General features: G+C 43.0%; 1 protein-coding gene and 1 long non-coding RNA gene across 22 annotated transcripts in view; one reads left to right on the forward strand and one right to left on the reverse strand.

The window, feature by feature from the left end:
* The window catches only part of SLC22A15 (solute carrier family 22 member 15), a 255,205-nt gene that overhangs the window by 82,219 nt on the left and 157,657 nt on the right, over positions 1 to 15,329 (reverse strand). For 5 of the 12 annotated variants that reach the window (XR_014844385.1, XR_001308430.3, XM_013997252.3 and 2 more), the window contains exon 1: positions 10,085 to 10,328. The exons of the other annotated variants lie outside the window; for them this stretch is intronic. Coding sequence is in view for 3 of the 5 variants with exons in the window: in XM_013997252.3 (XP_013852706.1) it covers positions 10,085 to 10,171 (87 nt within the window). In the remaining 2 variants the exon portion in view is untranslated. Of the gene's footprint in view, positions 1 to 10,084; positions 10,329 to 15,329 lie in introns of those variants that run through there. 12 annotated transcript variants of the gene reach the window in all.
* Positions 9,432 to 15,329, forward strand: part of LOC102165975 (uncharacterized) — a 43,357-nt gene continuing 37,459 nt past the window's right edge. For 6 of the 10 annotated variants that reach the window (XR_014844434.1, XR_303164.4, XR_001308433.3 and 3 more), the window contains exons 1-2: positions 9,682 to 10,114; positions 13,527 to 13,624. This is a non-coding gene — a long non-coding RNA (uncharacterized LOC102165975). The other 4 variants (XR_014844440.1, XR_014844437.1, XR_014844438.1 and 1 more) reach the window with 4 other exon arrangements.

A 15,329-nucleotide genomic window follows, 5' to 3' on the forward strand; every position in this document is an offset into this window, starting at 1 on the left:
ACCGGATCCTTATCCCACTGAGCAAGGCCAGGGATCGAACCCGCAACCTCATGGTTCCTAGTCAGATTCTTAACCACTGCGCCACGATGGGAACTCCCATACTTCTATATCCTTTTAAGAAACCCACCGTACCCTTGTGTCAGTAATAGCCTATGATACATTTTGTTAACTAATTCCTTGCATAACGACGTGGCAAAAAAAAAAATGATGATGGATTAAAAACCAGTGATTCTGGGAATTTTGGTTTCAACCACTAATTAAGACCTTGGACACATTAGCTGACCTGCAGCTGTTTCTCTTTCAATTTCCCAAATACAATGGGAATGACACCACCTGATCACCTTCCTTCTGCTATATGTTTAATTTTTTTAAAAAAATTTAGTGAGTACCAACACTTTGGAACACAAGAGTATTCTGAGCCTCATGTGATAACAACAATGGATAAGAAACCATGGTTTCCTTCTCGGCACATACATTTAAGTGAGGATGACAAATATATCCAAAGCTACAAATATAAGGCAGATCTGGACAACTTCTCTATTAGCCAGAGTAGGAATGAAGTTAATGAGAGCACAAAGGAAGCAGTGGGTTCCAACCAAGGCGAATAAGGATAAGGTCGAATGTGACACCTGAGCTACCTGGTGAAAGACTGCTGCGGTATAATCAAAACAAAAATCAGAAGGAATTCTTAGGCCAAAGAAAGAGTCCAAGGAGTTCCTGTTGTGGCTCAGTGGAAACAAACCCACTTAGCATCCATGAGGATGCAGATTCAATCCATGGCCACGCTCAGTGGGTTAAGGATCTGGCGTTGCCATGAGCTGTGGTCACAGGCACGGCTCGGATCTGGTGTTGCTGTAGCTCTGGCATGGGCCAGCAGCTGTAGCTCCAATTCGACCCCTAGCCTGGGAACCTCCATATGCCATGGGTGTGGCCTTAAAAAAAAAAAAAGACAGCGGCCAAGCAGGGTCAAAAAGTAAAGAACATATTTTTAGTGTTCTTCAAAGAAGTATTTATTACAGGGCAGGCTCAGCTTTGCCCAAACTCCAGTCTTCTGCGTACCCCTTGCAAGAATGTCACATGCTCATTTCTGTTTTCTTTCTTTTGTTGTTTTTTTTTTTTTGTCTTTTTAGGGCCGCACCCGCAGCATATGGAGGTTCTCAGGCTAGGGGTCAAATCAGAGCTGCAGCTGGCAGCCTACGCCTCAGCCACAGCAATGCCAGATCCAAACCCTGTCTGAGACCTACACCATAGCTCATGGCAATGCCAGATCCCTAACCCACTGATCAAGGCCAGGGATCGAACCTGCATCCTCATGGATGTTAGTCAGATTTGTTTCCACTGAGCCATGACGGGAACTCCTCTATTTTCTATTATTTGCTTAAGGGTCTGCTTTTAAATTGACTCAACAATTTTAAACTTAAGTAAATTTACAGAGAAATAAAATTGTGAATCAATACAAATACAACCAGCCCGATGGCACTATACAAATAAACACCCTACTACAATGCTAAGAGTTGGCTGGTACGTTTTTATTTAAGGTTTTCCACCAGAGATACTTTTGGGTAAATGTGGGGGGAAGGGGTGAGAGCAAAGGAGCAGCCATTGGTTTCTACGCTTGGAAGGCTGGGACCCGTGCTTTGGTGCCTCACCTCCAGTGTCACGTCTTTGCTGCCTCACCTTGTCCGGGCACCTGCAGCTGGACCTGCTAATGACCCACAGTCCCCTGGTCCCTCCTTCAGCTGCTCTGACTCCTGGTCCAGGTGTGTGTTTAGTTCCATGATGAAAGGCATTTGCTTCATCAAGGCTGCAGGAGTGAGAATGACACAGATTCCAGTCGATTCTGTTGGGTTCCAGGCTGCCTTAGCGGGCAAGTTCAAGCTCCAACATCAGACACAGAGGCAACAGCCTGACAGGGACTGTCGGACCGGCTCCCACAATTGTACATTGTCAAATCCTCATAAGAAATGATTCACTGATTACATACATAACCACATATATATATTATAAAGATAATGCATGCATACAGATCTATACGTACACACACACACACATAATATATCTCCATCCTAGGAGTTTGGCTTCCAGGTTCTCTGGCTGAACCATGACCAGCACTACCTTAAACAAACATAGCAAAACATTAGCAATTATGAAGCCTGGAAGAAGGTACTTGTGTATTTGTGATATTGTTCTCTGTATTTTCTTTGAAATTTTCATAATTCAAAGGCATTTCAAAAGAAAACAAATAATGAATACGATAAAAACAGAGTAACGTTAGTCATTTCTAACGAGGTAATGTTTTCTGCCAAAGCCTGAACCTTCTTTAATTCTGCGTCATTTCCTTTGTTAAGAGAGAAACATTTGCAAATGTTTTGAGAAGTGTTAGCACCAAAGGAGACCCTTCTTCTTAGATAAACAGCAAGAGTAAAGAAAAACTGAAAAGGGAATAACCCTCTCACTTTACGAGTTAATGCTATTTAATGCTATTTTCATACACCAGCTAAATGTACCACACAGGCCACTCTGTGGGATGTCGGAGAACACAAAGAGATAGAGGATCAGCAATGACTGACAGAGAGTCATATGGAATCAAGAACAAAAGCGAAAGGAGAGGGAGTTCCCGTCATGGCGCAGTGGAAACAACTCCGACTAGGAACTGTGAGGTTGTGGGTTCGATCCCTGGCCTCGCTCAGTGGGTTAAGGATCCGGTGTTGCTGTGAGCTGTAGTGTAGGTTGCAGATTCGGCTTAGATCCCGCGTTGCTGTGGCTGTGGTGTAGGCCGGTGGCAACAGCTCTGATTCGACCCCTAGCCTGGGAACCTCCATATGCTGCAGGTGTGGCCCTAAAAAAAAATCAAAAATCAAAAACAAACAAACAAAAGAAAGAAAAGTGAAAGGAGATCCCTGGAAAGAGGGTGGAGATGTGATTTCCTCTTGGATGCCAGAGAGAAACATAAGGACTGGTGAGGCTGAAAAATTAAATATGGGGAAAAAGGAAAGGAGGTCCAGTGACCTCCATCTCATCCGCAAAGCTGCAACAAAGAACATCTGGGGGGAATGAGCCGTCTGGGCCTGAGAGGAGTGTAAACAATCACCTGGGAGACGTGAAGGCCCGGGCCAAAGAAAGGAGCATGGGCCGGGTGAGTTCCAGCCCAGGGAAAAAGACCCAACCAACCCACACGTGCAACAAAAGAGAACTGAGAGAGGAAGTTATGATACGGCAATACCTTCCAACAACAGTGCTACAGCTATTGAAAAACATGTGGTTGCTCATCAGTGCGCAGAGCAAGGCACTCAGAGGACTGCTGAGAGACAAAAGCAAGGTGCGATACAGATTTTCTCCAAAAAGGCGAATGTACACATTTGTATAATACAAAGTCTGGAAGGCTATACACTTTGGGCATATTTTACTTCTGGGTGGTAGAAGTTCTAGTGATTTCTTTTTCTTCTCTTCATCTTCTCTTTTTTCTATAACCACCATATACTGTTTGTTGGGTACCATACAATTGCCATGAATGCAGATGGTAGTTCCTGTTTGAGCTTTTGGTCAAGGGAGTGAGAGGGGAGATTTGCAAGCTGTGTGTGTGTCTCTGGATTGGATGGCTCTTCCTTCTAAGGCAGCCTCTCACTGTGGAGCCAGTATTCTAAAGCCCCAAAGTCAACACTGACCTCATGCCAACTAACTGCTGGGCATTGGGTGACTTTAAGAGATCCTGAACGTGCAAAACACATGAATTAAATATTCATGATTTAATTTCCGAGAGCACAGTGAGGATTGGGGGGGGGGCGGTTATCAGCAAGAGTTCACTCAGCCACCTCACAGCAGAATGTCACAGCATTCAAGTCTAGTGCTCATACTGCCATATTCACATTGCTTGGCTGCACATTTTTAATGACTTTTTTTTTTTTTTTTTTTTTTTGCTGGAGGGGAATACCTTCTCTTAGGGCACATGTCAAGTAGCAGTGGGTGGCATGCTGCTGGGAGCTTGGGTGTGGTCAGGCCAATGGCTCCCAGCTCTTGAGATGTTTCATGGCCCATAGGACCTCCCTAAACCTTCCTGAGGCTTCCTGGATTTCTACATGCTTCCCAGATGAAAATCTGAGGGGCTGATAGATTTGCAGCTTCATCTGCTTTACACCAGGGGGCAGTGTCTGTCTATGGACAACAGTTTTCCTGAGGCCATGCTGGGGACAAGAGTAGCTATGGCCTATGGTGCCCCCACTCACCTAAACTGATGGAAGGAGCATCAGGCAAAGGCTCCCCAGATTATCATGCAAACTCTCAGCCATTGTCTAGAGGCAGACAGAACTAAATTTGAGGGTAGGTTTGGCAGAAAACTTGCTCAGACCAGAGACACTGGTAGATGGTCACATGTTTTGGAGTCATGGCAGAAGCTCTTGCTAATGGCCACAGGTTGCCATCATGGCTGAACCACTGGTGGTGGTGAGAAGCCCTTGGGGCATGAGGGCTGGTCTCAACAACTGTGGTACAATAAAGTCTTACTAAGGTTTATGGTGTAGACTTCATCACTCACTTAACGGTTGAGAGATCAGAAGCTCCAGCTATCATCTCAGGGACACCTCATCAAAGGGCAGTCTTCCTATGAAGCTCCTGGGGAGAACGGACATGGAGACAAATGCAAGCAGGCAGGAGCCATTAGCTGTGATGAAGTCCCTCGCAAAGTTTAATAAAGGCTCCTGAACAAGACTCACCCTTCCTCACCCTCCCGCATGGTAAATGACCAGAACTCACAGCCTTAACCGGCCAGAGGAATAGCAATAAAAGAATGAACTGTTGGAGTTCCTGTTGTGGCACAGTGGTTAACGAATCCGACTAGGAACCATGAGGTTGCGGGTTCAATCCCTGGCCTTGCTCAGTGGGTTAAGGATCCGGCGTTGCCGTGAGCTGTGGTGTAGGTTGCAGACGCGGCTCGGATCCCGCATTGCTGTGGCTCTGGCGTAGGCCGGTGGCTACAGCTCCGATTAGACCCCTAGCCTGGGAACCTCCATATGCCGCGGGAGCGGCCCAAGAAATAGCAACAACAACAACAAAGACAAAAAGACCAAAAAAAAAAAAAGAAAAAAAAGAATGAACTGTTATTCTCAAAGGGTGAACTGTAGTATTGTCTCCTAGGTATGCACATCTTCTTATCGTTTTAAATTTTTTAAAAAGTTACACAGAAAAGCAAAACAAGTAAGATTCATGAACCCATCACCACAATTTATCAGAACCCTTTACTGTATTTCATCAGATCTGCTTCAGATTTTTCAAATACAATATTATAGACACAGAGGAAATTTCCTTTGCCCCCCTTCCCTGTCCCGCCCCCTCCCACCCTTCCCAAGAGGCAGCCGATCTCATGAATGGGGGTGTGGGTCCTTCTACCCCATGTGTTTATACTTCTGCATTGTTCCTATACATCCATAAGCCACACACAGTACTGTTTCTTAATTTTTAAATATTTGTAATGAAAGTATGTTTCACATTATATATATATATATATATATCTCACACTGGTTTTGTTTTGTTTTTTCATTTAATGTTATAAGAGATTCATCCATGTGGCTGTGTATAGATCTAGTTTGTTCATTTTAACTGAAATATTCTATCAAATTTACATCATATTTTAATTATCCAGTCCCTTTTTGAGAGTCATTGAGATGGTTGCTTATTTTTGTTTTTACAAATAGTGCTGCAATAACTATCCTGTATGTTCCTGTTTACACACATGTTCAGAGCTATTGTGGGATATATACCTAGGAGTCCAGTGCTGACTATAATTTTATTAGTGCCAAATTGTTCTCCAGATGTAGTTTCTACTTCTCATTTTTCTTTCTTTTCTTTTCTTTTTTTTTTTTTTTTTTTGGTCTTTTTAGGGCAGAACTCATGGCATATGAAGGTTCCTAGGCTAGGGGTCGAATTGGAGCTGTAGCCACCGGCCTGTGCCCACAGTTACAGCAATGCCAGATCTGAGCTGCGTCTGCGACCTACACCACAGCTCACGGCAACACCGGATCTTTAACCCACTGAGTGAGGCCAGGGATAGAACCTGCAACCTCATGGATACCAGTTGGGTTCGTTAACCACTGAGCTACAACGGGAACTCCCTCTACTTCTCATTTTCATCACACTTGTACTGTTAGACTATTTAATGTTTGCTAATCTAATAAGTGTGAAATGATATTTCATAGTCATTTTAATATGCCCGTCCCAGGTGCCCACTGAAAGTAAACATCTCTTCATGGGTCGACTCTTATAGTTTCCTCTTCTGCAAAATACCTGTTCAAATCATTCCACTTTCTAAAATACCATGAAAAGATATTTATTGCATGGATGATGTGAATACATTGGTAGTTCTAGGATCAGAAAAACAAGGCTGGGGTTATTAAGAGTTTACATAAAAAATAATGCATTCTGAAACACCAGACGACTACACCTCAAGCTGAGGTTCACAGCAGCATCACAATTCTGCTGGTGAAACTAATGCTTATTACAGGTTACATGGTCCTGTTGGTTAACGGATGTTTTAAATGCTGTGCAAATTATAGTACAACCTATAATTCATGATCCTGTGGAAAATAAAGGAGCTGGAGTCTCTGGCTTAGAACAAAGAAGCACGGTCCATTTCCACTTTATGTCTAAAGGGATCAAGAAACAAATAATTATATCCCAACCATCCTCCAAACAGCCCGACAAACAAGCACACACATAAACAAACACAAAAGAGTGATGAAGGTGTCAACTCTGAATCATGATCGTTAAATGGAAACAGTAAAGGGAAAATAGAATTATTTAAATATTACAAATAGCTCTTACCCAAAAGAGGGCATGCGTATTTGGGAGGGGATAAGAATTTTTCTAACTGCAAAATTGTAACTCTTATTGCTTGTTCATGAGACGAGCAGTTTTATCGAAGGCAATTTTTCTCCTCTAGCTTTTCGTTTATGTACCTTAACATGAAGCGTTACGATCATCAGTGCACTTGGATCTTATACTAGAGAGAAATCTACAAAATCTGCATCTATTCTTTCCATCTGAAAGTTGACCCTATGGAGATTCCAAAAATTGTGTTTGCAGGGAGTGGGAGGGTAGGTCTCCTCCCCAAAGGAAACTGGATAATGAGGTAAGGAGGGAGGGGCTACACCATGGTATCAATAACTCAAGAAAAGAGTTCATCTGAAGACCTTTTGAGTTGGCTTATAATCTGGTTTCGTCCTCTTAGTCTGAACTTGGATGAATTTGAAGTAAAGGGAGTTAAAACCATTTTTTAAAAAAATACTGATGGTCCTGGAAGAAAGAGAACGCAGAAGCACCTGTAGAGTTTGCATCTCTATCCCTCTAGTTTTGTGTTTCTTGGCTGGGGTTGGGCATCACCAAACCATAGATGCAAAAAAGGCTCCTGCTGAGGCACAGGCTCCCTCTCCCTGGTGGTGGCATATACAGTGTGCAGGATGCTCTGGCAGGGCTGCTATACAATTGGTCTGTACCTTCCTTGGGTGCTGGTAAACAAGTGCTTTGGTTTAAAAGCAAACACCAACCTCCTTCCATTCGAGGCAACTCTGAAGAAGGTTTCTTACTTTGCCTCTGTTGGAGGAAACAGGGCCCACGAGAATGATGAAAGCATCCTGTGACATGTCACAACTACGTGATGGGATGCTCCAGCACCCTCACCCTGCAGGCCAGCTCCCTTGGTCTAAGCCAGGTCCGATAGCAGACCGGGTAGTATGGTCCTTGGGGCACTGGACTCTCATATCCAGGATAGCTTTGGGTGACCTTAGGACCATTTGGCAGTTTGAGTCCTCGTAACCAGTTAACAGCTGGGAAGAATTCACTTCTGCCTGGACCTGGGCATCTACTCTTTGGGGATCAGCACAGCTACAGGGCACCTCCCCAGTTCACACCTACAAGATAACAGTCAATCATTCAGTCCCAACACTCTAAGAGCTAATTCTTCTCTGATGAACACTGACCATGTGTCAGGCAGGGTGCAATGAACAGCCAAGGCCATGGGTTTAGATCTCTGTGGTACCAAACTCTAACCAACTGGGTCAACCATAAGGAAAAGTAAGTGACAGAAATTGAACAGGTCTTGAACCCAGAACTGTGGCCTTTTTTAGTGCCACACTCCACTCAAAACAAACTTATAAATGCCAGTGCATACCTAGCGAGGCAAGTGAGAAAATGACAGAGGCGGCAGAGTGTAGGAATGAGGAGGAAGGATTACTCAGAGAGGAAGTCATGTGGCTGAAATTTTGGTTAGAACAGGAAAAGAATTTTCGCAAAGAAAAAGTATTCTATATGAACATCAGGGATCATGGTTACAATTCTGTTTTCTCTGCATTAAGTACTCTTCTGTGATTTAGCACAGATACTTTCCCCACAGGAGAGTACACTTAGAGCTAAAACCACACACTTTAAGAACTTCAGAATATTACATATTTGTGAACTGAGAATTTGTTTTGCTAGAGAAAGAACAGACTTCATCTATCAGTGCGTTGTTTTGAATGATTCTTATGGCTGGTGTTGAAATCAACTGAACTTTTATTAAACAATTTTTTTTTTTTTTTTGGTCTTTTTGCCTTTTCTAGGGCCGCTCCCATGGCATATGGAGGTTCCCAGGCTAGGGGTCGAATCGGAGCTGTAGCTGCCGGCCTACACCAGAGACACAGCAACTCAGGATCCGAGCCACACCTGCAACCTACACCACAGCTCATGGCAACGCCGGATCCTTAACCCACTGAGCGAGGCCAGGGATCGAACCCACAACCTCATGGTTCCTAGTCGGATTCATTAACCACTGAGCCACAACGGGAATTCCTCTTTTTTTAAATTTATTTATTTATTTATTTTTTAACTTTCAAACATTGTAATGGCAAAGAGAATCACTTAGTCTATCCTTACCTCCCTGGCCCCCATCTTCCTGTTAAGCAGTTGACTTGCACAAGGTTTAAGCAACTGGTGGACTGGCAATTATGTCCATATACCACCCTGCCCTTCCCTCAGAAAAACTATCATCACATGTGAACTGTAATTATTTAACTGCCTGCCTGCTTCACCTGACCCCACCAGAAAGGCAAACTTCACAGGAAAAGGGCTTTGATTGCAGTCCCTGCTAAGCACGCAGTAGGCACTAGTTAAACTGTTAAATGCAGGAAGGAGTTAAAGGGCCCACGCATAGCAGAAATGCTATGCTAGCAGGGTAGATACGAATAAAGCATTTGTGAATGAAAGGCCTTTAGAATAAATGAATTGATGCCAACTGGGCCATTTAAGCTGGCAAAGGAGGAGTAACTCTTGCCTGGCAAAGTGTGTTTGTAGCGACCTTGAGCATATGGAAGCCACATTTTTAGGCTGGGGTGTGCACGGAGTCTCTGAGAATTCTGTACAAGGAAGAAGCTGATTCCATTTTATACCGCACGTTGTAAATGGCACTATCGACATATAAAAGACTCTGCCCAAGGAGGCTCTGGGCAGAATGTCCCAGCCCACCCTAAGCCAGAGAGAAATAAACCCTAAGCATTGAACGTCCCCAGGATAGGAAGCACCTTCAAATCCAGGAAAAGAAGGTAAGTAGATACCCGGAGCTGAAGGTGGCCGCTCTAGATCAGCCCTTTTGTCAGCCAATGATCAGGGCCCTCTCTGTGTTCCAGATTCCAAGGTGACGGTGCCACAGGTTAGAAATTCCCTTTCGTATTCACGGCGTATGACTGGTAACAATGGAATTTTGCATCTCTTACTAACCAGCTCTTCGGCTTAAGTACCTCCCACATATACACCCACACCCGAGGTGAGGGGTGCAGGCGCCTAAGGATCTGAGGCTTGGGCAGGCACAAAGCTTGACAGGCGGGCCCGCGCCCTTGGCTTTCGGGGGCCCAGGCTAACGCGAGACGCCTCGCCCGCCCAGGGCCGCCCCCGCGCGGGGTGGAAGTGGAGGCTGGATAGGCTCTCCGCACCTCGGCGGGTTGCAGAGCCTCGGCGTACGGGCCGGGCGTTGGGGCGTTTCGGCGTTGGGGTGGGGTACGCCTCGCCCCAGGCCGGGCGGGCAGGAGCTGGGGATGGGGGACCGTCGGAGCGGCAGGGGACTCACCTGCAGCAGCACCGCCAGCAGGAAGCACAGGTACATCTGGTAGATGCCCATCTCGCCCACTGCCTGGAACGCCTCCTCCACCTCCATGGCGGGCCGCGCGCTCCGCCTCGGCCCCGCCGCCAGCAGGAGCCCGGCCCTGGCCTGCCCTTCTACCGCCCCCGCTCCGGCGCGGCCCTCGGCGGCGGGCCCAGCGCGCGAGCCCCACGGCGCCCGGCACCGGCTCGGCCCCGCCGGCTCCCAGCCCGGCGCGGCGTGGGTGCGCGGGCGGGGCGGCGGGCCGCGCGTCTGCGCGGGCGGGGCCGGGGGCCGCGCGGGCTTGCGAGTCCGGGGCGGGAGGCCGGGTACCCGGGCCTCTGCGCTTCCTGTTAAAGATTTTTTTTTCTGAGAAGGATGAGTGTCTGCGGCGCTTAAAGGAAAGAGGAAGTGGAAGTGGGCTCGAGCTTAGGCATCTCTCTGATGGAGAAACACGAAAAGGGCAGCTGCCACGGCCCCGGCTTCGGCGATGAGTGCTGGGTGACCTGGGGACTGCTCAGCATTATTTGCTTTTTTGTACAAATCAGTTTAATGAGGGGAGAGGGAATGGGTTCTAGATCTTTCAGAGATGAGTGGTGTTCAACATTTTTTTCCAGTGCTACTCAGTGCTACCCTATGAGGTCAGGTCACAGGTAGTCAAATCCTTGCAAAACCATAAGATGTATTTGGTTATAGATATATGCACGAGGTACGAAGGAAATACAAAAAAACTGAAAGATTAATTTGTGGGACAGGACATGATGGCTGCCAAGGTGATTGAAGGATAAACAGCAGTGTGCCCGGCTGGAAATGGAAAAAGATGCAACAGGAACTAGGGACGCTGGTTGCCTGCTTTAAGTCCCCACTTTTCTGAACCTGCTTAGGTCGATTTTAACAGCTGCATAGTAGTCCACTGTCCAGACTGTGGCCCTCAATACAATAGTTAACAGAAGAGATGAACAGCTATAATGCCTTATCCAGGATTTTACCTCTAGGAGAGGGAGAAGGACCTCTAATTTTCTTGTAACTGCTCTTGTCTGGATTTGGCTGTAAGATTATAGAAGTTTAGTAAAATGAGTTGGAAGTATTTGGTAAAACTCCTTTTTTTTTTTTTTTTTTTTTTTCCTTTTTGGTTCTGACCACAGCCTGTGGAAGTTACCCTGGCCAGAGACGGAACCTGTGCCACAGCAACCCAAGCCTATGAGGCACAAGGGAACCCTGGTAAACCTGTTGAAACCATCTGGACTTGGCTTATTTTGCAAGATGAGCCTTGTTATTACAGAGATAGAGAGATAGAGAGAGAGAGAGAGAGAGAGAGAGAGAGAGAGATAGACAGACAGACATGTCATATTTTTATGACTTTTTGTTCTTGAATTAGTTTTTCCAAGAAATGTTTATATTTTATCTAATTTTTCTGTTGTTTTGGGAATAAACTTGTTCGTCTTGTTCTTTTAGGGTTTTTAAAATCATGTTTTAGCTGTATTTATGCCTCATTTTTTATTCTTAATATTATTCATTCTTACTGTCCCATTCTAATCAGTTGATTACTTTTTAAAGAACCAGTTTTTACTTGTGATTTTTCTTTTTGTATGTCTTTGTTTTCTATTTTATGGATTATATGAATTATTTTCTTTACTTATTTTTGCTAGTCTATAATTCTTTTACTACCTACATAACTTCAAAGTTTAGATTTTTGCTTTTAATTTTCCTTTTATAAGACTAATTATATTCAAGGCTATGCATTTCTCTCTAGGTAACTACTTTGCTCAGTCTCATGAGTTTTGTCATGTGGTGGTTTTGTTGTCTTCAGTTTTAAATATTCCATAACATTGTAATGTCCTCTTTAACCAATGAGCCATTTGTTAGTGCATTTTTTAAATTTTCCAAATAAAGGTTGTTATGACTTATTATGGATTGCTAATTTAAATGTTTTGTGAACAGAGGTGATATTAAATCTTGGTAATTGAATTTTCTTGCACCTAGTACATGGTCATTTTAGAAAAGTGTACTGAAAGTATTGAAAATACTCTATTTGGGTACAAGATGCTCTAAATATTTGAGCAACCTTGTTAATTTTATTAAAGTAGTCTATATTTCTAGAATTTTCTCTGTTGAATATATGAATTTTTAATAAATTAGTCAAAATTTTCCAAAATGATTATCTTTTTGAAGTTGTTTTTTGTTGTTGTTGTTGACTTTTTTTTTTTTGAGGGCCGCACCTGCCGCATATAGAGGTTCCCAGGCTAGGGGTCAAATCAGAGCTACAGCTGCTGGCCTCCACCACAGCCACGCCAGATCTGAGCCATGTCAGCGACCTACACCACTGCTCACGGCAATGCCAGATCCTTAACCCACTGAGCGAGGCCAGGGATCAAACCCAAAACCTCATGGTTCCTAGTCAGATTCATTTTCACTGTGCCACAACAGGAACTCCTCTAATGTTTTTGTCTTAATTTTTATTTTGTCTAATGTTAGTATTGCTGCATCTGTTTTTTGTTATTTCCTTATAATCCCTTTATTTTCATCCTTTAATTTTTGTTGTGCTTTAGGAATGGTTATGGGAGGAGGTTTTTGTTTTTATTTTTGTTTCTTTTTGGTGTATCCAATTTTGTAGTCTCTGTCTTTTAATGGGTGAAATAAATCCATTTATGTTTATTGTGAATGATAAATTTGGAATCATTTCTACCATTTCACATTTTGCGTTTAGCATCTTCTTTTATTTTCCTTCCTGACTATCCGTTGGAGTCTTAAGGCCCTTTATATATTGCCCTTATTTCTTTTTGCAATTTTGGGAGGTACAGGTTGCATTATTGTTATTTTAGTAGTTACTCTACGTTTTAATGTCCACATAACTGTACACTTTTCTACAGTTTGTAGTAGAACAACCACACCTCCACAGCAACCCGAGCTGCTGTAGTTGGATTCTTAATCCACTGTGCCACAGCTGGAACTTTTATCTATTCTCTTTTCAAACTACATGAGATTCCAAGAATGATTTATCTGAGAAAACATAGGAGGACATAAAGTGTTATGTTCTGGAAAACCTTGTTCGGTGACTCAAGAAGTGTTTTGTGGTGTCAAAACACCGATGAAGAAGATTAATGTCAAGTGTTTTTATAAAAAACTTTCATTGTTAAGAAAAATTATCCTGCACTTGAAAATAATAAGAAAGCAAGAAGAGAATTGTATGTCCTTTCAATGTAGTAATATTTAATTATTTGATTCAGGAGGAAAAATTAACTGTGTTTGACTTAACTATTTGCTATGAATTAGAATCCAAATACTGTGTAGTCACATGTAAATTTGTAGATTTTGTTTGGTAGAGATATAAATGATTGTTTAACAGGAAAGATAATATATTACTTCATTGCCCTATTAAACATTAATTCATTTTGTGTCTAATCTAGCAATCTTTATTTTTTTTCCCTAGAAATAACCAGTTCCTCAAATGTTCTTAGAACCAGCTTTTCCATCCTACTGGTTCCTTCATCAATTAAAATAACATCAACATGGGTTCATTCTATATTGGTAAGAGAGTCATATTTTTAATTTTTGAAATTTTTCTTTGATATTATGATGTGTGGAAGTGAAAAAGTATAAATCAATATTTTATTATATATATACCTAAGTTAATAAATGAAGTGCTCAGTAGAAATAGGGTTTTTTCATCTTGCCCCAACTGTTTATGTATTTTAAATGGGCCAGAAACTTTTCTCTATCTTCAGTGTTAATTTATATTATCTTGGAACATACATACTAAAAGCAGTTGGTTATTGTGAGGACAGCAAATGCAACCTTGGAGTGTCAGAAATGAGGTCTACGGGTTGATAGAGGCCAGGTATGCAGTACTGAGGAGCTTCAACTTTTTCCTACAGGTAATGGGGACTACTGCAGTGTTTTTTCAGGGGAGCTGTGATTTTTAAAAGATGGTTTGGCAGCAGTGGGGAATGCATATAACACCCGTTGAGACACTGTTGTAAGAGCCCAGGCAGAGCCCAATGAGGTCCTGAGGGCTTAAACCAGGGCAATAATAGGGATGGAGAAGTTAAGTCAAATCTAAGGTAAAATCTGCAAAAAAGTGATAGTGCTTCATTTTGCATTAGCTGAGATAAGAGAGAGATTAGCAATGATTCCTTTGTTTATGGTTTCAATAACTGGGAAAATAGAGGTAGTACTATGAACTGAAGTGGGCAACACAGAAGGTGGAATAGGTGGGTGGTAATAGGTTGAAGGGCCTAAAACAGGAATGGTGGGGCAGAGAGGTATTGCTCTTTTAAATGGTCGTTGCCCCTTTAAGATCCTGCCCTTCCCCCTTAACCCACCCAGGCCCCTGCTGGATTTCCTTGCCCTAATTTACAGCCTGTGCCAGAGCTTCTGAGCCTGCGCTGGAGGAAGAGCTGGGCTAATTAAAGCTCTCCTGAGGCTCAAGGTATTGCATCTGTGGCTCTTAGAAAAGAGTTCCATTTTGAGAGCATATTTTCCCCATCTGACCATTCTTTACTCATTTTTGGTTTTCTTAAGTCCTTTCCTACCATAATTTTATAGTACGTGTATTTCATTTTATAACTCCAGTAATGAACATCTGGGGCTTTTTTAATAATAAAAAATTAAAATAATGTCTAAAATGGGATGGCCAGCAATTACACACTTTTGGGGCTATGAGAAGAAGAAAAGTTAACTTGATCTGGTAAATTACATAAAACTTTGAAGCAAATATACCCAAATCATTATCATCTTCTTTCCTTTATTATAAAACCTGCACACCTAACCACTGTGTCATGCCTTTTGCTTCATTGATAATTTGATGTCCCAGAAGGCTACTGAAATTTGGTATGCATGATAATAGACTTCACATATATTAAGTGTTGTTTCAAACCCTTGGAAATCAGAGTTGTATACCAGCCTAAATGTACCCAGAGTTAGTCTCTTTTAAAAATACGAAGAACATTTTTCCTTCCTCTTGAACCTTCATGCTGAGATAACTCCTTATTTATTGTTAGTGTGTCACAGCAACATATCTGAATAAAGACAGCCAATGCACAAATAGCCCCAATCAACAATAAGTTGATATAAACACAGCAAATGTGATGGGAGTGACCGGATCACAAGGAAGTTAGATTTTGAGGGCAGATGTCTGGGAGTAAGGACCAAGACAACAAAGGGAGAAAATGCAAAAAGAAAATGGAATTAGCAGTGAGATGGACATCTTTCCATCATCTGTCCTCCCAAACCA

The sequence above is a fragment of the Sus scrofa genome, chromosome 4, assembly GCF_054392235.1.
Source record: "Sus scrofa isolate SSC_HxYL_T2T_F1_AM1 chromosome 4, Sscrofa_HxYL_maternal_Yorkshire_Landrace_v2.0, whole genome shotgun sequence".
NCBI classification, from domain to species: Eukaryota; Metazoa; Chordata; class Mammalia; order Artiodactyla; family Suidae; genus Sus; species Sus scrofa.